This window comes from Paralichthys olivaceus, chromosome 4, assembly GCF_024713975.1.
Source record: "Paralichthys olivaceus isolate ysfri-2021 chromosome 4, ASM2471397v2, whole genome shotgun sequence".
NCBI lineage: Eukaryota > Metazoa > Chordata > Actinopteri > Pleuronectiformes > Paralichthyidae > Paralichthys > Paralichthys olivaceus.
This window is the reverse complement of record NC_091096.1, coordinates 15640742-15660484: the sequence shown is the minus strand read 5'-3', so window position 1 is coordinate 15660484 and position 19743 is coordinate 15640742. Positions and strand designations below refer to the sequence as shown.

Sequence of the window (19743 nt, the reverse complement as noted above, 5' to 3'; positions counted from 1 at the left end):
TGCCAACGTCTACAAAAGATCTGATGCAGGAATAAGATAAGATATAAGATAAGATCCGATGAGATAATCCTTTAGTAGTCCCACAACAGGGTGAATTGCTGTCCAGCAGCAGTAATCAGCGGAGTCAAAAAATAGACATCAATAATAAATAGGTAAACATTCTATATCAACACAAAGACATTAAAAAATAGAATAGAAATATTATAAACAGTGTGAACGGAATACATACAGTGTAACTAGACTGCACATCAGCTATGGAAGTGCACAGTTAAATGTTGTTTATATTGCCTGAATTACCTCTTGTACAAAATGTATCAATTTTGTACCTATTCACAAGTAAATTACTTTCATTTTCGATGTTTGACTACTACCTGTTCCTTTGGAGAGAGGTCCTTCTTTAGTTTATACGTGGGTGGGTCAGTTCAGGTTTTGTGAAATATGAGGGAAAGCCACTGACTCTTGTTGTCCGACTCCCTCTCCTCATTGTTTTCCTGTATCTACCCAGTGAATGTTGTCCATGGTTAACAGATAGCAGGTGTGAAAATATAGGAATTTTAGCACTTTACAGAAACATTCAATTTGTTTATTTTTCTTACTGGATCGCTTTCTCTTTATCTTGTGGTATGTTTTGACCTCACCAGCCATTTTCCACAGAGACAGCTGTAGGTGTGTTTGTGCACACACTCTATAATATTTTGTTTTTGTCTCTCTGCCTCACTTAACCGCTGTGGGCTTCCAGAAGGAATCCCATCTCTCAGGCCAGAGAAGCTGCATTTTTGGGCCATATGGTTTTGAACTACTTTTTTCCTGGAATTGTTTGGCTCAGTAGAAGAAAAAACGGACAGTGAAAAGAATAGTGGTGGCTGCAAATAGTGGAGAAGTTTAAAAAAGCCAACAAGAATTTCTGTTCACACTAATTTACAATTTCTTTTCAAACCCTTGAGGTCAATAGGAAGTGACACTGATCAGTGTTTTTTTTAAAGTCTATAACTGATAGGCACACTCATGTACCATCTGCCAACCAGATGTGTTTGTCTCCAGCGGTGGTGCCAGTGTGGCCAGTTGTTTTTCATTAGGTGCTGGAAGACAGGACAGGTACAGAAAGATTGATACCTCTGAGGAAAGACAGCACAAGTTGGCAAACCAGAGAAAGACAAAGGATTAATACACTTTAATCTCCATTTTTTCAAACTCTTACTCGGCCTTGTGGTAGACAAGAAAAAAAAAACCTGACCATGTAGTTTAGTTTTCAGTTTATCAGCCACTTATTCCAACGTATAAGAGTTCTTGATATCTGGATGTAGAACAATAAGCCTATGGTAATAAATGCATTTCTTGCATGGCAGATGTCAGACTATGTGAAAATAAAATCTGCCTTCATGTCACATCATGAGAAACATGAGTAATGCACCAAACTCTGCCACTGTATCTCCCTGCCAGGAATCAGTCTGAGTTTGTCGTCTTCTTGCGCAATCACTTTCCTGGTTATTGTGAATTGCGAATCACTAAAACGTGTTTACACTCAACAAAGTGTATTTTACATGAGTTACTCACATGGCCTCATTAAAAACACCCAGAGTGTGTTATACTGAATCCTGTGTATAAGGTGCCCACAGCCGCTCTCTGGTACATTTCCACCTTTTTTTTAATCATCTGCACTGTAATCAAGACAACATGTTGTCTGTCAACAGCTGCACAGACACAAGCACATACACATGGTATGACACAGCTGAATCTGTCAGCTTGTGTAACTCACCGCCGCTAATCCATCATCAACCGACACGACAGTTTTATTGTCGCATCGAGAAGCGCTGATGAGAAAAATGTGCTTCAGACATAAACTGCAGTCAGTCAATCCATAGACATTGCGTTTTTAAATGATTATTCAAGTGGAAATTTAAGGTTAATAGTCGAGTTTGGGGCTGAAAGTGGACAAAACTACATGACCTCACACGGACCAAACAGAACTGGCAGAAACAAGGCCAATAGTCTTTATATGTATTAAAAAACAAACTGTTATAATACATCCATGACAGCTGAAATCTGATTGGCCGCTTGAGTGCCCCTGTCTTCTCCATAGTCTTCGAAAAATGTCCTAAATAACAATTCTAATAACAAATATGACAACTTGTTGATTTGTTGCAATCTGTTTAAACTTTGTGTCTTTGCACAAAGCTATAGAGCAAACTGCAAACAGGGAATGACTTAAATGTGTACTTTACTGAATCAGGATTTGTGACGGACGGTTGGACTTAAGATTGGCCCTTCTGTGTAAATTGTGGCCCCTGTATTGACCCCTGATCCAAGAAAAAGACAAAGATTTGTCATTGATGGTAAAGTTTTGTGCATGGTGGCCTACAGGACTGTATAGACGACAAAACAAAAACAACATTATTCTTTAACCATCATGTACCAAGTTACTTTAGCTTCATAAGTTCATGCATCTTCTGGCAGCATTTTGATTTGTCCAAACTTATCGCATCGCCGACTTTACACAAATTACAGTGAGTATTCCATCACTTTTCAATTAACTTCATGTTACACTCACCCTTTCATTCTCTGTAACCGGCACAGGCTGCACAGATGATTCAACCTGAGGCCCTTCAAGGAGAGAGAGAGAAATCTCAATGTGCAAGTTTAATTCCAAAAAATCCAAAAAGATGAAAATGATTTCCTTCTGCTTGTGGATCACAGACCGTTGACAAATGCCTTCTTAGAATACATACTGTCAAAGGATGAGCTTATACTGTATTCTTATTTGCATCACCATTTCTGTGGACTTTCACTGAGGCTGTGGAAATACACAGCAAACTGTTTAATATGTTAGAATAATAAGCAGAATCAACATTAACAGGAGACTGAAGTCAGAGCTCAACTTCAGCAACTATCCCGGGTAAATCAGGGAGCTGTGTGTAGATCATCTGATACTTTTGGGCAGTATTGTTTGGGTAAAAACAAATTTGATAAGTCTACATCATTATGACATGATTATTGCACTCTTTGTGAACATTAGGGTGGTAATGGAAATGCCAAGGCCTCCACCTTTGTTCCTTTGGCTGAAATCTAAAGAAGTTTAGCCCTTTTCAAATATTTGAGATTACAATCATTCACATCTTTATTAGATATGAGACTTGACAAACTGTCTCCATAAACCTTTCAACAACTGTCTGAAACAGACATGCAAGGCCAACTGCTACGTCTCCGCTTAATGATCACCTCCCAGATTTTTGTCAGCACTGTTTGGCAAATATTAAACTATGACACATGGCACAGGCAGCATCGATGGCAGCGAGGACCAGTTGTGTTAAATCACCAGTTTCAAAATGCATGCAAACAAATATGAATACAAGACATTCACACAAAGTTATTATTTTCTTGATGTGGTCAATTAAGTATAACAAACTTAACACTCTTTCCTAGAGTCCAATCTGATGCTTTTAAATTACTCATTTTGTCAAGTCAACAATCCACATCTAAATATACTCCATTAGCAACAGAGACAGCATTTCGTCACATTTAAGAACCTTGACTTTCACGATCAATAGATTATAAAAAGTGTTGATTCGTTTTGTGTTGGTCCACTGATCAATTCCACTAACAATTTCAGCTCTACTGCAACAAAAACACTGAAAAACAAATGAATAAGAAGAGATATGTATTTATTTGGTGTGATGCAGTGACACCAAGACAAACAAGGCCGATCTTCAACACCAAAATACATAATATCGACAAGATGTCCACAATTCATTCATGTTTACATTGTTCTTTTTCAAATGGGCAGACAGAAACAAAACAATTGTATCAAATATATGTCTGGTGAACATGTCGGAAGCTAAAAAGAATATGGAGAATGTGGTGTGTGTGTTTGTGTGTGTGTGTGTGTGAGTGTGTATTTGAATTCTCTAAAACGACCATTTTTCAGTCCTTGCGTCCACTGATTTGACCAATCCCTTCCCCATGATCTGGAAATCCTCCAGTATCGCTTCAACATTAGGAAGAGTCTTTACTTCCTCCCCAGTCACCTCCACGCTCCGAGCAGACATCTGGGACGTCTGAGGGAGGAAGTAAAACATTAGGGGACAGATGTTGAAAAATGAGCACGATGGAAGTGACCTCCTCAGAGGGGTAGGGGACACGAGCAACTTAACATTTACCTTAAAAGGCATCGAGATGAACGCCTTCGGTTTCCATACAACTGCAATCACTGTTCCACCATAGGGATCACAGAAGAAGAGAGCGAGGTCTCCGAACCCCTCCTGAAAAGATATAAGGTTAAATGATGGAGCAGCAGAAGCTCAGGAAATAAGTGGACAACTATTTTGTTGCAGTTGTCGACTCTAAGGGCAAATCCTTTTATAAATTGTTGCAGTAGCATCACTGCACAGTTTGCAAGTTACACTCAGGAAAGGTCTTGTCTTTCTTGCTTTCAAAGCCAGAAATGGCCTGGCACCTTCTTAACTTTTAAATTGTCAATTAGAGTGTGTTGCAATCTGCTCGCTGAGGTTCTTTAGTACTGGATTGATGAATGTTCCACACTCAAACATGTTGAAGCAGCTTTCTGTAATTATGGCTGAAATCTGTGGAATTAATTCTCACGACAATTGTTGGAGTTAGTTGCAATTTCTGTCAACAAGTCTCAAAAACTGCCAAAACCTTTTTTTGATTGAACCATGTGTTATCTTTCATTATAATCTTCACCTTGCGTAAAGGTTCAGTGTGTAGAATTTTGCAAGATCTAGTGTTGAAATTGCATGTTGCAGCTGAACACCCCTCACCTCACCCTCTCCTCCCAAACATGTAAAAGAACCTGTGGTAGCCTTTAATTGTCATAACAACTCAAAAGGTGTTTAGTTTGTCCAGTGTTGACTAATGTAAAACACATGGCGGCCTCCGTAGAGAGGGTCCCCTTGATGTTAATATAAAGTATTTAAATATAAAGGGCCTTTTCTGGGGTAAAGAAAACTACAATTCTTACAATTGAGATGATACAAACTTGTGAAAACATCATGAAGATTATTCTACATTAGATTTCTGCCAATAGTTGCCTTTCACCTAAATCTTACACACTGGACCTTAAACTCAACGAATTATTAAAGAAAATGTCCTAAAATGTTTTGTTTTAACATATTTTCCTGTCTTAATATGTTGTTTTATGTAAAGCACTTTGAGCTGCATGTTATACTGTGAATACTATGAATCTGTATGTGAGGACGTCCGAGTAAGGGGCTCCAGACTTTCTCCTACAGGCCCCCCCAGTAAAAATTCTGGATCATGTCCGAATGAGCCCATTTGTGAACACAGCAAGAAAGTCTTCTGCAGGATTCAATGCAAGCAAGAGATTGTGTTGATGAAAGGCAAATTCTAGGAAAAAACAATTGTGGGAATGTTCTCGGGAGTTCATGTCTGAAAATGGCTTTAGTTTCCTCTGTTTACTTCATCAACACGCCCTTTCATTTACCTCTGTTTGATAAGCTCAGTCAAATGTTTAACCTGTTTAACCAGGGCAATATCATTACATTTATTTTACTATTCAAATCCGATTAAGCCCAAAATCAACATCTGAAACTAAATTTGCATTTTGTGTGCATGGTGGTTGATGTTTGAAATTTTAAATGCAGTAAAACTTGAGGAGCACTGCTAATCTCATTGTATCATGACAATAAAGTGATATTTTCTATAATCAGCTCTTGGACTGACTGATGTCCTCTGTCATTAATGCCTTAGTGTACACATGCTGTACTGGCTGCATAATGTAGCAAATTAATGGTAGATGAAGACAAACAACAAGAAGAGAGACAGAGTGAGGAGGTCAAGCGTCCAGAGCCTGGCTGAGAAATATCCTTTAAAATACATGTCAAGTTTACGAGTGTGAAAAGAGAAGGTGAAGAACATGGATATTAATTCCTTAGTAGAATAGAAAGAGAGATATTATCAGTGCATCAATGTCATGGTTTTGTGAACAATGCATGAAAAAAGGGATTTTAACTGATTATTTCCCTTCCAAGTTATCTGTTTTCTCAGGAAGCTGCTGGAAGTCATTCCTCTGAGCAATCCAGCTGTGAGTTATTTGCGTTTATCCTGCTATTTATCAAGGTGTTTTTAAAATGACACCTTCCCCAACAGATCAGACTCACTCTGAGCTCGGCCAGGTAGAGCGACACCGGGTTATAGTCGATGACGGGCAGGGCCCCTCCGGACTGGGTTGCACCGCCAGTCAACACCCCCCTGCTGAAGTTGACAGCGGGAGGGTCTACCGCATGGCCGAGGAGGGGAACCTGCTTCGGGTTCAAGTGGATCAAGACATCGTAGGCGTCCAGAGGAGGACGCATGACCACCTGCACACAAACACCAGTGTTTTACGGTTTAGAGATATTTAATGATAATTCACTAAAACATTCGATTATTTAAGTAAGAGAGATTTTGAACGTGATTGTTACTCACCCGGACATCTTGAATCTGGCTGCCGTCCATCAGCTGATGTTCCAGTACTTTCAGACTCTCTGCAGCCACCATCACCACACGCTGCAGCATCTGAAAGCACAACCAAAAGTGGCGTTACACATTCTGGAGGTTATGTTTTCATCCCTTTCAGTTTGTTGGATTGTTTGTCAGCAGGTTTACAATAGAGCTATTCAAGGGATTTGGATGGAACAAGAAACCATTTAACATTGTAAGCATATTTTCAACTATTTCCCAGAGAATAATTTATGGATCCCGAGGAAAAAAAAAGAGACATATTTCAGAGGAAGATTTTTCTGAGTGTGCAATTTGGTGTCGAAATCTAAGGGGTCTGTTGGGCCTCGGTGGAGATATATACTCTACTGGCTGACTTTACAATTATCACTGCAATTCAGTTTCCTAAGACACGTAAAATATGACCAACAACTGCAGTGCATACACACACAAAGGCAATGACATCATAAACAACATTACATTTAGAGCGATATCCTGGATTGTAGAGAGCACCGAGCGATAAGCCTTATCTAAGCCACTCAGATAAACAGCCGGATAAAAACACTGGTAGCATGAGGTTCTGTGTTCATTTACACAATTATAAAGACCACAGCATAATAATACAAATGTGATGAATGTAAAAATCACCATCTTTTAAAGTACTTTAAATTACTTTGTCCTTACTGGACGCATGGTGCTCTGTTGATTTACACCTAACGAATGCTCTTTCCTTCGCATACAATGTTGTTTTGTATTTTAACTACTGTTGGAACCATGGACCAAATTATGATGATTATGTTTAATATCAGGATAATGAACTTGGGTCAGTGGTCTGGTCTGCATTTTGTGAATTCAGAAAGAAACTCAAACATTCATTCTGATTCACTCCATTACAATCTGCTCCCTAGTGGTTATTCAGAGTCATTGAAAAAACTACAAATAACACACCCGGTCACTAACTCTCATCATCTGTGCATATTTGTCTTGAACACACATTTTAAGGGTTGGGTGCGGGCATGTGAATTAAAAAAAAAAAAGCTTCTAAAGAGGGTAAAACTAACATAAACCTCAACATTACAATTTTGCTAATTAAGCCCAAGATGACGTCACAGTGGACAGAGATCCTGCTCTCAGCCACTGTATAAAAGAGGATGCTGGGAGAGGCTTGGAGTCAATGTTGGGCTTGTAGTGGGAGTGAAGTGGGTGAGCGCAGGAAACTTATCTGGGTCAGCTACGCACCATGGGAAGCTGCCGTGTGCATATTTTTAGGACACTACTGTTTACCACTGGACTCTTATACAGCTACGGCTACACCCAAACAGAGGAATACAGAACAAAACATTTACCTTATTACACCACGTCAGAAAACGGCAAAGAACAGCAACTGGTGAGCTAACCCTGAAGAAGTGCTTTCAAAGAGTTGGCTAAGGGGGCTGTTGATATACTTAGTGGTATTGATCCTTTGAAATGTTTATTAATTTATATTGTGGTTATATGCTACAGTAATGAATCAAATTTCTGCATTTCCAGATCAATAATTTACATGAGGTTTTGGAAAGACTTCAGAACAATCAATTTCCAGCTCTGAGAAAAAAGTATGGCTATCTGCCTGTGGTGAGTAGTGCAGTAAATCATCCCATCTGGAATTTTAAAACAGTATCTTCATTTGTCTTATTATCTTTCCAGGGACATTAACTGTTCACTTATGAAGAAGAAATCATAAATCAATACTTGTTCTAATAAAGTTTTATATCTTTTGACAGTGTGATCCAGGAGAACAGTGTGCACTGAGGAAAGGCTCCAGGATCGGGAAACTATGCGACTGCTCACTGCCAAGAACATGTAACTCTTTTCTACACCGTTGTTTGTGATTTACTTAGTGTTTGTGACCTATTTCATGTCATTATCCCATTTGGTTTTTTCTGATACTGACCACTTGTAATATAGAATTGTTTTTAAAATTCAGCATTGAGTGCTTATCTATTAAAATCTGTTGTTATGCAAGTTGAGCTTGTGCGTTTGCGTGTCCACTGACCTGTACACTAGGTCCTCGCTTGGTCCACATAGATGTCTTTTTGTCCTTAGGCGTAGCTATAAACATGACGGGCAGGGACTCCCTGGAGGCCATGAAGTCATTCTTGATTTCTGTATAGTCAGTGGCTGCATGTGACCAAAGAAGAGAACAACAATTCAACTTTGTGTGGAAACAGCAACACATATGAGCAGGATGTTGAAGTATGTCGGGTGTCTAAATAGAAAGCGGCCAGGAAGGATTTGTTTGTGTGACACAGAGAGAAGAGGGGTGTATGTGCGTGCATTTGTGTGTGTGTGTGTGTGCGCGTGCCTGCGAGTTGGTTGTTGAGGTTGACCACCAGTGGGTTGTTCCGCCAGTCAAAGGAGGAGAGCAGATGAAGGAAGCGAAGGAAGCCCACCTGAGGAGAACTGGGGAACGAGGACAAATTCACTCACATGACCTACTGAACTAACAAAGGGACGTAAACAGAATGGGTTCTGGCAGATGACCCCGATAACGTGCACGGATTATCAAAAAATTTGAAGTGGTAGTCACCCAGGAGGAGTGAAAGGTGCGGGCTGCAGGAAAAGTGATGCCACCAGCAGGTCGGCCGTGTCCTCTGTGATGTCCTCACTGAAGAGCTGAGCCCCCAGCCAGCGTTTGACCAGGCGACAAACGGCCCCAAAACATGGGTGCTCCTGCTGCAGCCTGACAACAAAAATATGGAATGTAAAGAATGGAGAAGAAAATAAAGTAATAGTGAAATCACAGAGGAAGTAAAAAAACAATGACACGGGGAAAAAACTAAAATAAGAAGAACAGGGAGGAAAAGTTTAAGAAAGTGAAAACATGACGCTAAAATAACTGTAAAGATTCTAGCTGCAACACTGCTTTCTCACACAAACACACAGGTTTTACTTTGCGTCACTGCTTTAGTTTTACCCATGTAATGTGCTCGTGAGCAGAGGTTTGTGAATCGTGGCCATCTCCAGAGCCTGAGCCTCCTCATTGTCCCTCACAACCAGCAGGCCCTCTGCATTCACGCTCTCCCTCAGCACCTGAGGCTCCCGATGATAGGCCACCTGTATCCGGAACGCTAAGCCATCCTGGATGCGTGACCAAATGGAGATAAGACGATGTAAACAACCGAGCCATTGTTAAACGACATCACGATTTAACAAGATTCCCAGAAGCATGTTTTGCATCATCTCTACAGTCAAGTTCACAGACAACGTGAGTCATGTTCACAAGCTCACCTTCCAGACATCCAGGTGTGTGGGGCAGGGCCTGCATGTATAATTATGGTGGCTCTTGAGCAACTCTCCCAGGCTATTGTGGAAAGCGGCACGGATGTGACGGATGGCAAGGCGGTCGTGAGGCCACTTTCCACTCCCCTCCATGTGACAAATCACTGCAACAATGAGGGTTTTAAGAGTCTATAAGGCTTAATATCTGTGGTTAAGTTCCTGTAATCTTCAAGCTTTGAAAACATGAGTTGTAAGTTAGTCATTATGTAACCCTCATGTCGTCATCCATGATAATAAAAATAAATCACACGTGCAAGGAAAAGAGAAAATAAGTGAGAGTGGAAATTGATGTGTAATGTATTCTCTAAAGCAGACAGTGCATAATAATTTATCTCTTGCATCTTAATTGGTATTCCTGCCTTTTATTATTTTATTAGAGTAGAGACAAGAAAGGCAGGGGCCGACATGAAGGTAGATGAAGCACTGACCTGTGATAGGGGTGATATAAGCAGGGCACGGTTTATCTTCCTTTGGCACCAAGGATCTGGAAATCTTTTCTCTCTCAAAGAACGAATAGTCCAGCTTCAGTGGCTGAGGGGGAAAGACCTGAAAGGCACAGTTGAAATATTAGAACAGTCACAAGGTACAATACCTACAGTTTTTTTTAAATTACTGTAAATTTTACTTAAAATTACATGAATAAGAACAGTTTGCCTGTTGAGCACCAGAGGCTTTACCTGTGTGTATCTGAGCGCAGGGTGAGCTCCTTGCACTGCTGTGATAGAGAGAGGCAGACCCTCCAGCCTCCACAGTTTTCTACTCAGGTCATCATAAGACTGAACCACCTTCAGACTCTCCTCCTCTCCTGTACTGGGCACCTGAAGAAGTGTATAATATTGTTGTTAAAAATGTTCTTTTGCACAAAAGCATCCTTAGCCTTTCTGATGTAGTGAAAAGTGTACATATGTACATATTCTCTGTACCTTACTTCTCTGTTATTCTTTTTTATCCGTTCGTGTGTTATTTTATCGACCTCATTCTGACTATCTGCTTCTGTAACAACTGAATTTCTACTGCATGGGATGAATAAAGTCATCTTATTATATGGTGCAGTACTGACCCACTGCACTGGTGGTCTGCAATATTTAAACACCATGCAATTATATAAACATACCAACAATTCAGGCCTGAAACACCATAATATAAATAACAAAAGGTAAGTAAACACACCAATGACATGCCTGAAAATAAGTAAATAAATGTACAAGGGTAAACAGATACTGTATGGCTCCCATAGAAGAATATACACCAAGATATAAAAACACAAAATTAACTATATTTATTTTTACTTTAAATGGCAAAAAAATGTAATCGCAACGATTTACCTCACTTCCCGTCTTGATGACGCCATCCACCATCGCCCCCACATACCGCACGCAGGACTCGGGGATCTCTGCGTGTCTGATGGACAATAAACATCACATTTGATTTGAAAACAGACAAGAGAGGCGAAAGCCAATCCACACATCCACTCACCACGCTGCCTGCTGCTGTCAGGGCATGTGCTGAGGTCAGCTGGGGCTTCATTTAGGCTTTTATTACATGCTTGCGGTGGCAGTTAGCACTAGCATTAGCTCGCTTGCTAACGAAAACAACCCTGGGCTCGGTGTTCCGCAGCGGCTCGGGACATGAAGCGGACCGGCAGGAGACGCAGCTCGGTGTGGGACTGCTTCGAACAAGTGGGCAACTTCGTCCGCTGCATGAAATGCGACGCGACGCTTAAGTACTGCGGCGGAGCCACCAGCACCATGATGAACCACATGAGCAGGCACCATCCGTACATTGCGCCGCTGGACGAGGACGAGAAGCCGGTGATCTGCACCGTCCAGTGCAGCAGCGAGGAGGAGAGCGCCGCTAACAACCAGGACATCATGCAGGTCAACATCATGTCTCCCAACGTGGCCGCCAACATCCACGAGCGAGACTACGGGGAGAGGAAGCGCCTGAAGCGGAGCTCCGTGTGGGACATTTTCATCAAAGTGGACGACGAGGTCCACTGCACCATGTGTGACACCAAACTGAAGTACAGGAGCAGCACCACCAGCATGATGTACCACATCAAGAACAAGCACCCGGACACGATGCCTAACGACGGGGTGTCACTGGCCACACACGCCGAGGTGACTGAACTCATCTCCAGGATGATAGAGAAGGACATGCTCCCCATCAGCGTGGTTAGCGGGGATGGGTTTCGAGAACTACTGGCATACACAGTGCATAATTATAAAATGCCCTCTGCTGGGGATATCACACGTCTTATTGAAGGACACTTCCATGAGAAGGTGGAGGAGCTGGTGGTGCAGCTGGGTCGAGTGGAGAAAGTGGCTCTCACTGCTGAATTCTGGACAGCTCTGCCCTTCCAAAGGTACATCACAGTGTCCTGCTCGTTCATAACGGAGGAGTGGCAGGGCAGGTCAGCTGTGCTGCAGACACACAAGCTGTCATCAGACAGCCACCCCACTACAGACAGCGTCACAGAGAAGCTTCTCAACACCGTGAAGACGTGGGGTATCCCCGGGAAAGTGACCGCGTGTGTTCATAACAACACACAAGACATTTTATCAGCGCGTGCATGTTCCCGTGTCAGCTGGGACTACGCCACTTGCTTTGCCACAACACTGCAACAGGCAGTGAGTGATGGGCTGAGTGAGGATTTAGTCCGCATCATAATTGCTGCAGGGAAACTTGCCAAGCACTTCAGTTACAACATCCTGGCGAGTGAGGCCTTGGGACAGAAGCAGGTTCAGATGTGCCTGCCGCAGCACAAGCTCATCCAGTCCAGCAAAGCTCGATGGGACACGATCTGTGATATGTTTGAACGCTTACTCGAGCAAAGGTGGGCTATTAAAGCCGTGCTGTCCGACCGCACAGTCACCAACAGACAGGAAGCCCAGACCCTTGAGATTGAAGATGACTGCTGGCAAATAATTGAGAATTTCACACCTGTACTGGCAACACTGAAATGGGCAACGACAGTCATATCTGCTGAAACGGAGGTGTCCATTTCAAACATCTACCCAATCACGTTCAGCCTCATTCAGACTCACCTTGTGCCAAGAGAGAATGATGTTGAACAAGTTTCTGAGTTTAAGCTGAAAGTTCAGACGTCACTTAGAAGTCACATGGAGGTAGGCATAAACTAAGTAAAATGCATTTGGTTATGATATTAGTTATATATCAAAAATAATAATATTCATATATTCCCTTATTACTGTTATTATACTGTTTGCAGGTCGACTCTAATGACTTGTCGTCCAAACCAGCTCTGATCGCCTCGATGCTGGACCCACGTCACAAACATCTCAGCTTCCTGACGCCAACAGGGAGACTGGCTGCGAAGGTCAAACTGCATGAGCTGGTTTCAAAGTTAGATGTCATAACTACCACAGTGGGGCCAAAGGATGAACAGCAAGAAACCCTGATCACGCCTGATATTAGCCAGGTGGCCATGCCCTCACAAATGAGAAGTGACACCAAAAACACCATGATGTTGCTCCTCGGAGACAACTACAGCTCCTCCTATGCCACAGACTCCGAGGCTCAGGTAGATTACTACTTGAGAGACATTGCCCCCTCATTGGACATAAACCCCCTTGACTGGTGGAGGGTAAATGGACCGAGATTCCCCAAACTGGCAACTCTGGCAAGACACTATTTGTGCGTACCCGGCGTGTCGCTACCGTCTTTGTTGTCTGAGTCTGGACAAGCGTTTGCAACAATGCGTACAAGACTGAGCCCAGAGCATGTTGACATGATGATCTTTGTAAACAGAAATGCATAACTTAAATAACCCATCATGATGAAGGTTTGACTTCCTATACCAATCATAGGGTAAGGATACTGTGGTGCAGCGGTGGCCACAACATTCAGAAAGAAAGGGGAGATAATAGGGCTTTAACAATAGATACTTTCCCCTATGCTGATACCTGCTGGTGTTGAGAATGATACAAACTGAAAATAATAATTAATAGACTGTATTTATATAGCGCTTTTCCAGTCTGCTCAATGCACTTTACAGTACAAGTTACAACAGCCCATTCACCCACACATTCATATAGTTTTTCTTCTTCAGCACCATTCATAAACATTCAGGAGAAATGGGGGATTCAGTATCTTGCCCAAGGGCACTTAAGAATGCAGACTCTAGGAGTTAGGGATCAAACCACTGACCCTCTATATACCTCCTGTGCCACAGCTGCCCACAAAAATCACAGGTCCCTCTGAGAATTAAACTCTTCATTCATCCAGAGTGCGGACTGTTAAACCATGGAACCACATGGGAACTCCCTTTGAAGGTAGTTAAATACTTAGCTACATAAAGCCAGTGGTAAAATTAGTGATGTTTTGTACATGGTAGTGACAAAATAGATTTCTTTTACCATGGTATCAAAGTGAATACTTGTACAGATAGAAACACACTAATCAAACTACCACTGTATCATAACCAGTATTAATGTGATGGCTGTTGTGTCTCAGTATGCTGATCCAATGATAAAATACATACAGCTGTAGCAGGTGTGAGATGATCTGTTTGGGGACCAATCGTTTTTGGCACATGCTCTCTCCGTCCCACAGCACAGCCTCGGTGATGCCACCGTCCTGGAAGCGACGCAGCTCAGAGCGAGGACCCCACAGCTGGCGAAACTCGGCCGCCTAGCAGGAAAAAAGTATAAAATTGCAAATATCAGTCATATTAGAAATGCAACTAATTTGTGGCCATAAGTACTACATTTAAAAATATTGTAACCATGCTACATGCTAACCATGGTAGAGTGAGCAGTTCTTTCTATATAAGAACATAGATTTAGCCTGTGTGAAAATGTAGTACAAGTGTGCTCCATCTTCCCTGCACTTCAGATATTGCACTCAAATATGTGAAACTACCTTTACCCCGGTGGGGAAAAAAATAAGGAATGAAACGCCGCACACATGCACAGAAGACAGACACCGGTGGGGTTACCTTGGGGCTGTCTGCAGGTGGACCTCTTTCAAGCACAGAGGCCGCCAGCTCCGGCTTCAAGAGCAGACCGAAGGAGAGAGGAGGTTGAGCTTTGTGTTTAGGGGCTTCGCTCTCCACAGACCACTGTGATGAAACAAAAAAAATGAATCAAGTTAACAACTTGTTGGTTTAAAGATTGTAGAATGTAAATATATTTGACTCAATGTTGTGTATGGGCAGTTTTAATCACTAACATACACTGCTGTAAAAGTATTAATGCAGATATGATTAACTCCACTGAGAAGGTTATGTTTTAATTTGTGTTAGACAGCAGGATTATGAAAAAACGACTCAAACGATTTGCATTATCTTGCTAACAGACAAACAAACAGACTAACAGCAAAAAAACAACCTCCTTGTTGGAGGTTAATAATTTGTGTGGATCACTGTAGACCCTGAATGTAAATCTTTCCCACCTCAGGGTCAGGAGAGAGGGAGTGGGTGAGCAGGTGAATCCTTTGGCCCAGTCCTTGCTGAAGCAGTGACAGTAGGAACGGGAGAGAAGCATGGACATAATCTCCACTGTGGTCCATCAGCTCATTGAGGAGATTCAGTTTCTTACAGCTGGACTGAAGCTTGGCCAGCTCACATAACCTGAGTGGAAGAGGAACTGAATGAATCAGGATGGGAAGACAAACAGAATGAGAAAAGTTGTTGCATTAGTTGATGATCTCAGCCGTACTGGAATACGTGGTCGCTTGTCCTTATCATGGGTTTGGGCGTCATGAGGAGGCTGTGGAACCCATCCACTGTGGGGTTGTCCCAGAACTGCATCGACACAGACGCCTCGTGCTGCAGCTGAGAACCAATTTGAAAATGATCAAAACCTGTTGCTTCATATCACGGGTAAAAACGTAACTCTGATTGCATTTTTACCTGTTTGTAGGTACAAGCGGTCATGTCAGCACACATGTTGAGATGTCCAGAGGGGTCGACAAACACCACCTGGAAAGCACTGTCGAACTCAGCAAGAGATGGCTGCGGGGGAAAAAAGGAGGAATAGTACAATAGTGATTCATTTAGGAAGTGTGAATAAATTACATTACCAGGTTTGTAGTTTTTAATTCAAGCTGGACAACTCACAGCTGTAGAGTCAGGATTTTTGGCAAGGCTGATCCCGTTCACTGTCAGGTCTGTAGAGGCTAAGGGTTAGAATGACAGGTGGGTAAGTGACAAGACATTCAAAACAGTACAATTTTAAAAAGTATGTAAGTGGATTCAAAATGTTCTTACCCAGAAAGTTCAAGCTGTTTCGAAGCAGCTGATAGGCCGTCATAGTGTTACTGATTCTGCGAGTGGTTAGCAGATAGGCCAGCAGCATTGAAGCCAGGAAACCATTAAAACAACCAGTGCCCTGTAAGACAGTAGGAGAGCAATAGAGAGATAAACAGTGTCAGAAACCTAATTTTAAAAAAAAAAGGGACATAATCTCTGTGCAACAATTACATGAGCCTCTTGCCTGGTTGAGCTCTCTCTGACGAAGCCAGACTTTGAGCAAAGCCACCCCTTCTGAAAAAGCTGAGCACTGGGAGCTGACAGCAGAAAGAAACTGGAGGTGAGCCCTTGGCAGTAAATCCCCCAGAACAGAGCTGTTGTAATGTGGAGTGGGTGGTTCATTGCTCTCTGTAGGAAACGAGAAAAGAAATAGGTTTGAAGGTGATATTTCCAGGATTTCCCCTACGATCATGGTCTGAGAGAAATCGAAGGATAATATCTGAACAACAAGCCTTACCAGACTGGGCCGTCTGCAATCCAGTGTACCACTCTGTCCGGATATTATTCCTCTGGGGGTGAAAACGATTGGGCTTGAAGAACCCAGGAGGTGGACATGCATGCACGCGCACCGTGAAGCTGGAACAGTCTTGAATGGACACCACAACACATCGTGTCTCACAATCATAAACAAATAAAAACATACTTTTTATCTATGTGCACATACAAAGAAGAGTCACTGCTAAAATCCATCCAATGAAAACTAAATTAAATGCTCTTAGAGGCTGTTAGATTGGTATGAACGAAAAGTTAGATACCAGGAGGGGTCAGAAGCAGAACGGGTCGGAGTCGGTTCCCGTGGAGACATGAATACCGCATGGTTCCAATCTCAGATGAGGATAAGAGATACTGGGCCAAGCCTGCGAGGTAGAGGGCTCTTTTTCTCGGATACCTCTGGTTCAAGACGTCCTTTGGGTGGAGGACATCCTAATAACAGAGGAATTAGCAGGAGAGGTCTCTTAGAATCAAATATTTGCTTTGCATTCAGCCTGTAAAAAGGAGGCAGGTGACTTACAGCTGGGATTGTGACAGCCAGGTCCACCATGATTCCTGGTTTGGTGCAGGTGCCCAGGGGGTAGCTGCCGATCAGATCAACAGAGGCAGGAGGTGTCATGTGGAACTTGCCTTTTGTCGTTTTGGGCACCAGGAGGAAAGGAATCTTAACTGCACCTGACAGCCAAGACAGGTCACTGACCTAAACACAGAGATAAGAGTTTAAAAAAAGTAGTTACATATGTTTGTGTCACTTTGTAGAGAGCTGAATGAAAGGGATAAAGCTAACCATCCCAGTCACAAAGTTTTTCTCTACAAACCTCAACCTCCGGTGAATCTGGCACAGCCTGTAGCAGCTTGGTGACTGTCTGGACGAAGGAATCTATTTGCCGTTTCCTGTGCTCACTCAGGGCGACCTCCTTCAGCAGCTCCTCCATCTGTCAGTGGTGATAGATTGATTAGTGTGTGAAAGTTTAAAGTTTACACAGGACAACAGGCTTGAATAAGAACAAATCGGTTTTCTTTTCTTTCTCTTCTTATGTCCACGATGACTCTGTTCTCTCAGGTCTCACCTGCATCTTCAGCAGGCTGCAGTGAAACAGGCTCTCCGCCTCTTTCAGCTGGTTGAGCTCCTCTGCAGTGGGAGGTCTGTACAGGTCATTTCGAGACAGCTTCACCGGGTGGTAGACCACCTTGTCATCAGGTTTGCTCCTCTTGGCTTTGACAGGAGCCTCAGTGTCCTCCTCCTCATGAGCGGAATCTGAGGGAGTCATCTGTGAAACAACGCACCACACACATGAGTAAACCTCTGACATGTTTATTATTATTATAGAGGGGAATCACCATAAGGTTATGACTGTGGTAACTGTTATGTAACCATACCAGTAAAGCTTTAATTTAGCATCTATCGAAACAAGGCTGCAAAGTGCTTCACAAAATACATGGGAATAAAACAACACAGAACTTCCCCAAAAAATATTTAGATAATATATTAATTTAATCAATGATTTAACAACAGGTGAAGTGCTGGCAAGTCTAATCTCCTCTGGCAAGGAATTCCAGACCCTGATGGCGGAAGCCTGGTTAACCTTATTCACCAGCCTTGACTTAGGAACTACCAGGAAGGAATTGTTAGAAGATTTTAGATGTAGGGCTTGGAGCATTGACAGTTAGTAGCTCCAAAATATAACTGGGAGCAAGACCATGCTGAGCTTTAAAGTATATTACAATAATATTTACGCCAATCCTAAATCTAACAGGCAGCCAATGAAGGGAGGCCAGAATTGGAGCGATATGGGTGCAAGTAGCTGCATTCTGCACTCGCTGAAGCTGTGAGACACCGAGGATTGTGGTGGTCCATGCATGAGAAGACAAATGTGTGAATAAGCTTTTCTAGGTCAGGAAAAGACAGAGCTGATTTGATTAAGATTATATAGCAAGAAGATTTAGTATGGTTATTGCCATGGGCTTTAAAATTTAGTTGAAAATCAAATGTGACACTTGTATTTCTGGGTGTGGATTTAATTTTACTTGCCTGTGGACTAAGTTGCAAATTGCCTGCTATGGTCAGGACTGAAGATGAATACTTGTTTTTCTGACTTTAGCAGTAGAAAGTGACAAGACATCCATTTCTCGACAGCGGTGAAACACTTAATTAAATTTCTCAGGTGATTAACATTATCTGGTTGTGTATCAGTGATTGAAGTCTCCATTAAAATAACTGATGGGGAAAACAAAACTGGGCCAAGATCAGAACCTTGTGGTACCCCACACGTCAGTGGAGCTGACTATGAAATATGATTACCCATGTAATCATAAAAGCCTCTGTGAGGGACGACTTCAACCATTTAGGAGCAGTATTGTATGAGCGTTAACTCTGGTGTTTGTCAAACTATGGTTTTCACGTTCTGTTTCAATAACGGTGTAGTAAATGGAAACCATGGAGCGTGACTGTAGAGTTGTAGGTAAAGCATGAGAGCAACACCCGTGCAGCAGTGAGGAAACACCGTGAAGCTAAGCTAGGTTCATGCTAAACGTGTCCTGTCTCACCTCCAGCGGCTCCTCTGCGTCTGTCTGCTTCTTCTTCATGTCTGAAGTGCTCTCGGGTCGATGATAACTCCAGATATCTTTAATTTGGATCCAGACCACTCTCCTTTCCTTGCGCTCTCACGTGTGCACAGGGTTAGCTAAACATGCTACCGGGAAAAATATGAGCTTGATTGGTGGAGAGGCTGCATTGGTGAGCGCTGATTGGCTCAAAGCTCGTCCAGCCCGCCCGTCGACTTCAGCAAGATAGGTTGCAGCAGCAGGCTGCCATATGGGCTGCGTTCAAAAAGTCAAAATAATCCTTTCCTAACCACTACTCCTTCACCCCGACGGAAAACGTCACGGGGCCAAGGAAAGATGTGAAGGAGGAGACGGAAGGAGTTAGGAAAGGAGACACTGTGTGGAATATGACTTCACTTACACGCTGCGGTTTTTTTTCAAACAACTTTATTTATACCAAGAGATCGCACAACATGTACAGGTTTCCAAACAGAATGACACGTCCCGAGAAAAGATGTTTTCAATTTTTATAGTTTTAATTCAAAATGAAAATAAAACAAACTGGACTAAAATGTTCAATTAATATAATTAGGTACGAGGAGAAAAACCCCTGCAGCCATAGACCCCTGTTGGGTCAGGTGTTTACTTACATATTACTA

At 42.4% G+C, this 19743-nt stretch overlaps 2 protein-coding genes across 2 annotated transcripts; one reads left to right on the top strand and one right to left on the bottom strand.

The window, feature by feature from the left end:
• Window positions 1-3642: 3642 nt before the first annotated feature.
• On the bottom strand, window positions 3643-19258 carry nol6 (nucleolar protein 6 (RNA-associated)). The gene is made up of 26 exons (XM_020093942.2): window positions 19088-19258; window positions 17611-17811; window positions 17359-17475; window positions 17061-17240; window positions 16804-16972; window positions 16506-16634; window positions 16233-16396; window positions 16007-16127; window positions 15857-15915; window positions 15650-15751; window positions 15456-15571; window positions 15190-15367; window positions 14735-14857; window positions 14279-14427; window positions 11100-11175; window positions 10452-10592; window positions 10203-10320; window positions 9724-9878; window positions 9410-9573; window positions 9023-9175; window positions 8798-8895; window positions 8489-8613; window positions 6442-6531; window positions 6135-6335; window positions 4155-4256; window positions 3643-4052 (listed from the first exon to the last, which is right to left on the bottom strand). The coding sequence occupies exons 1-26, from the start codon at window positions 19124-19126 to the stop codon at window positions 3903-3905; spliced, it is 3420 nt and encodes a 1139-aa protein (XP_019949501.1). The 5' UTR covers window positions 19127-19258; the 3' UTR covers window positions 3643-3902.
• LOC109633828 (E3 SUMO-protein ligase ZBED1-like) lies at window positions 11110-14285 on the top strand. The gene is made up of 2 exons (XM_020093943.2): window positions 11110-12902; window positions 13007-14285. Exons 1-2 carry the CDS (start codon window positions 11403-11405, stop codon window positions 13553-13555), a joined length of 2049 nt encoding a protein of 682 aa, XP_019949502.2. The 5' UTR covers window positions 11110-11402; the 3' UTR covers window positions 13556-14285.
• Window positions 19259-19743: the final 485 nt, after the last annotated feature.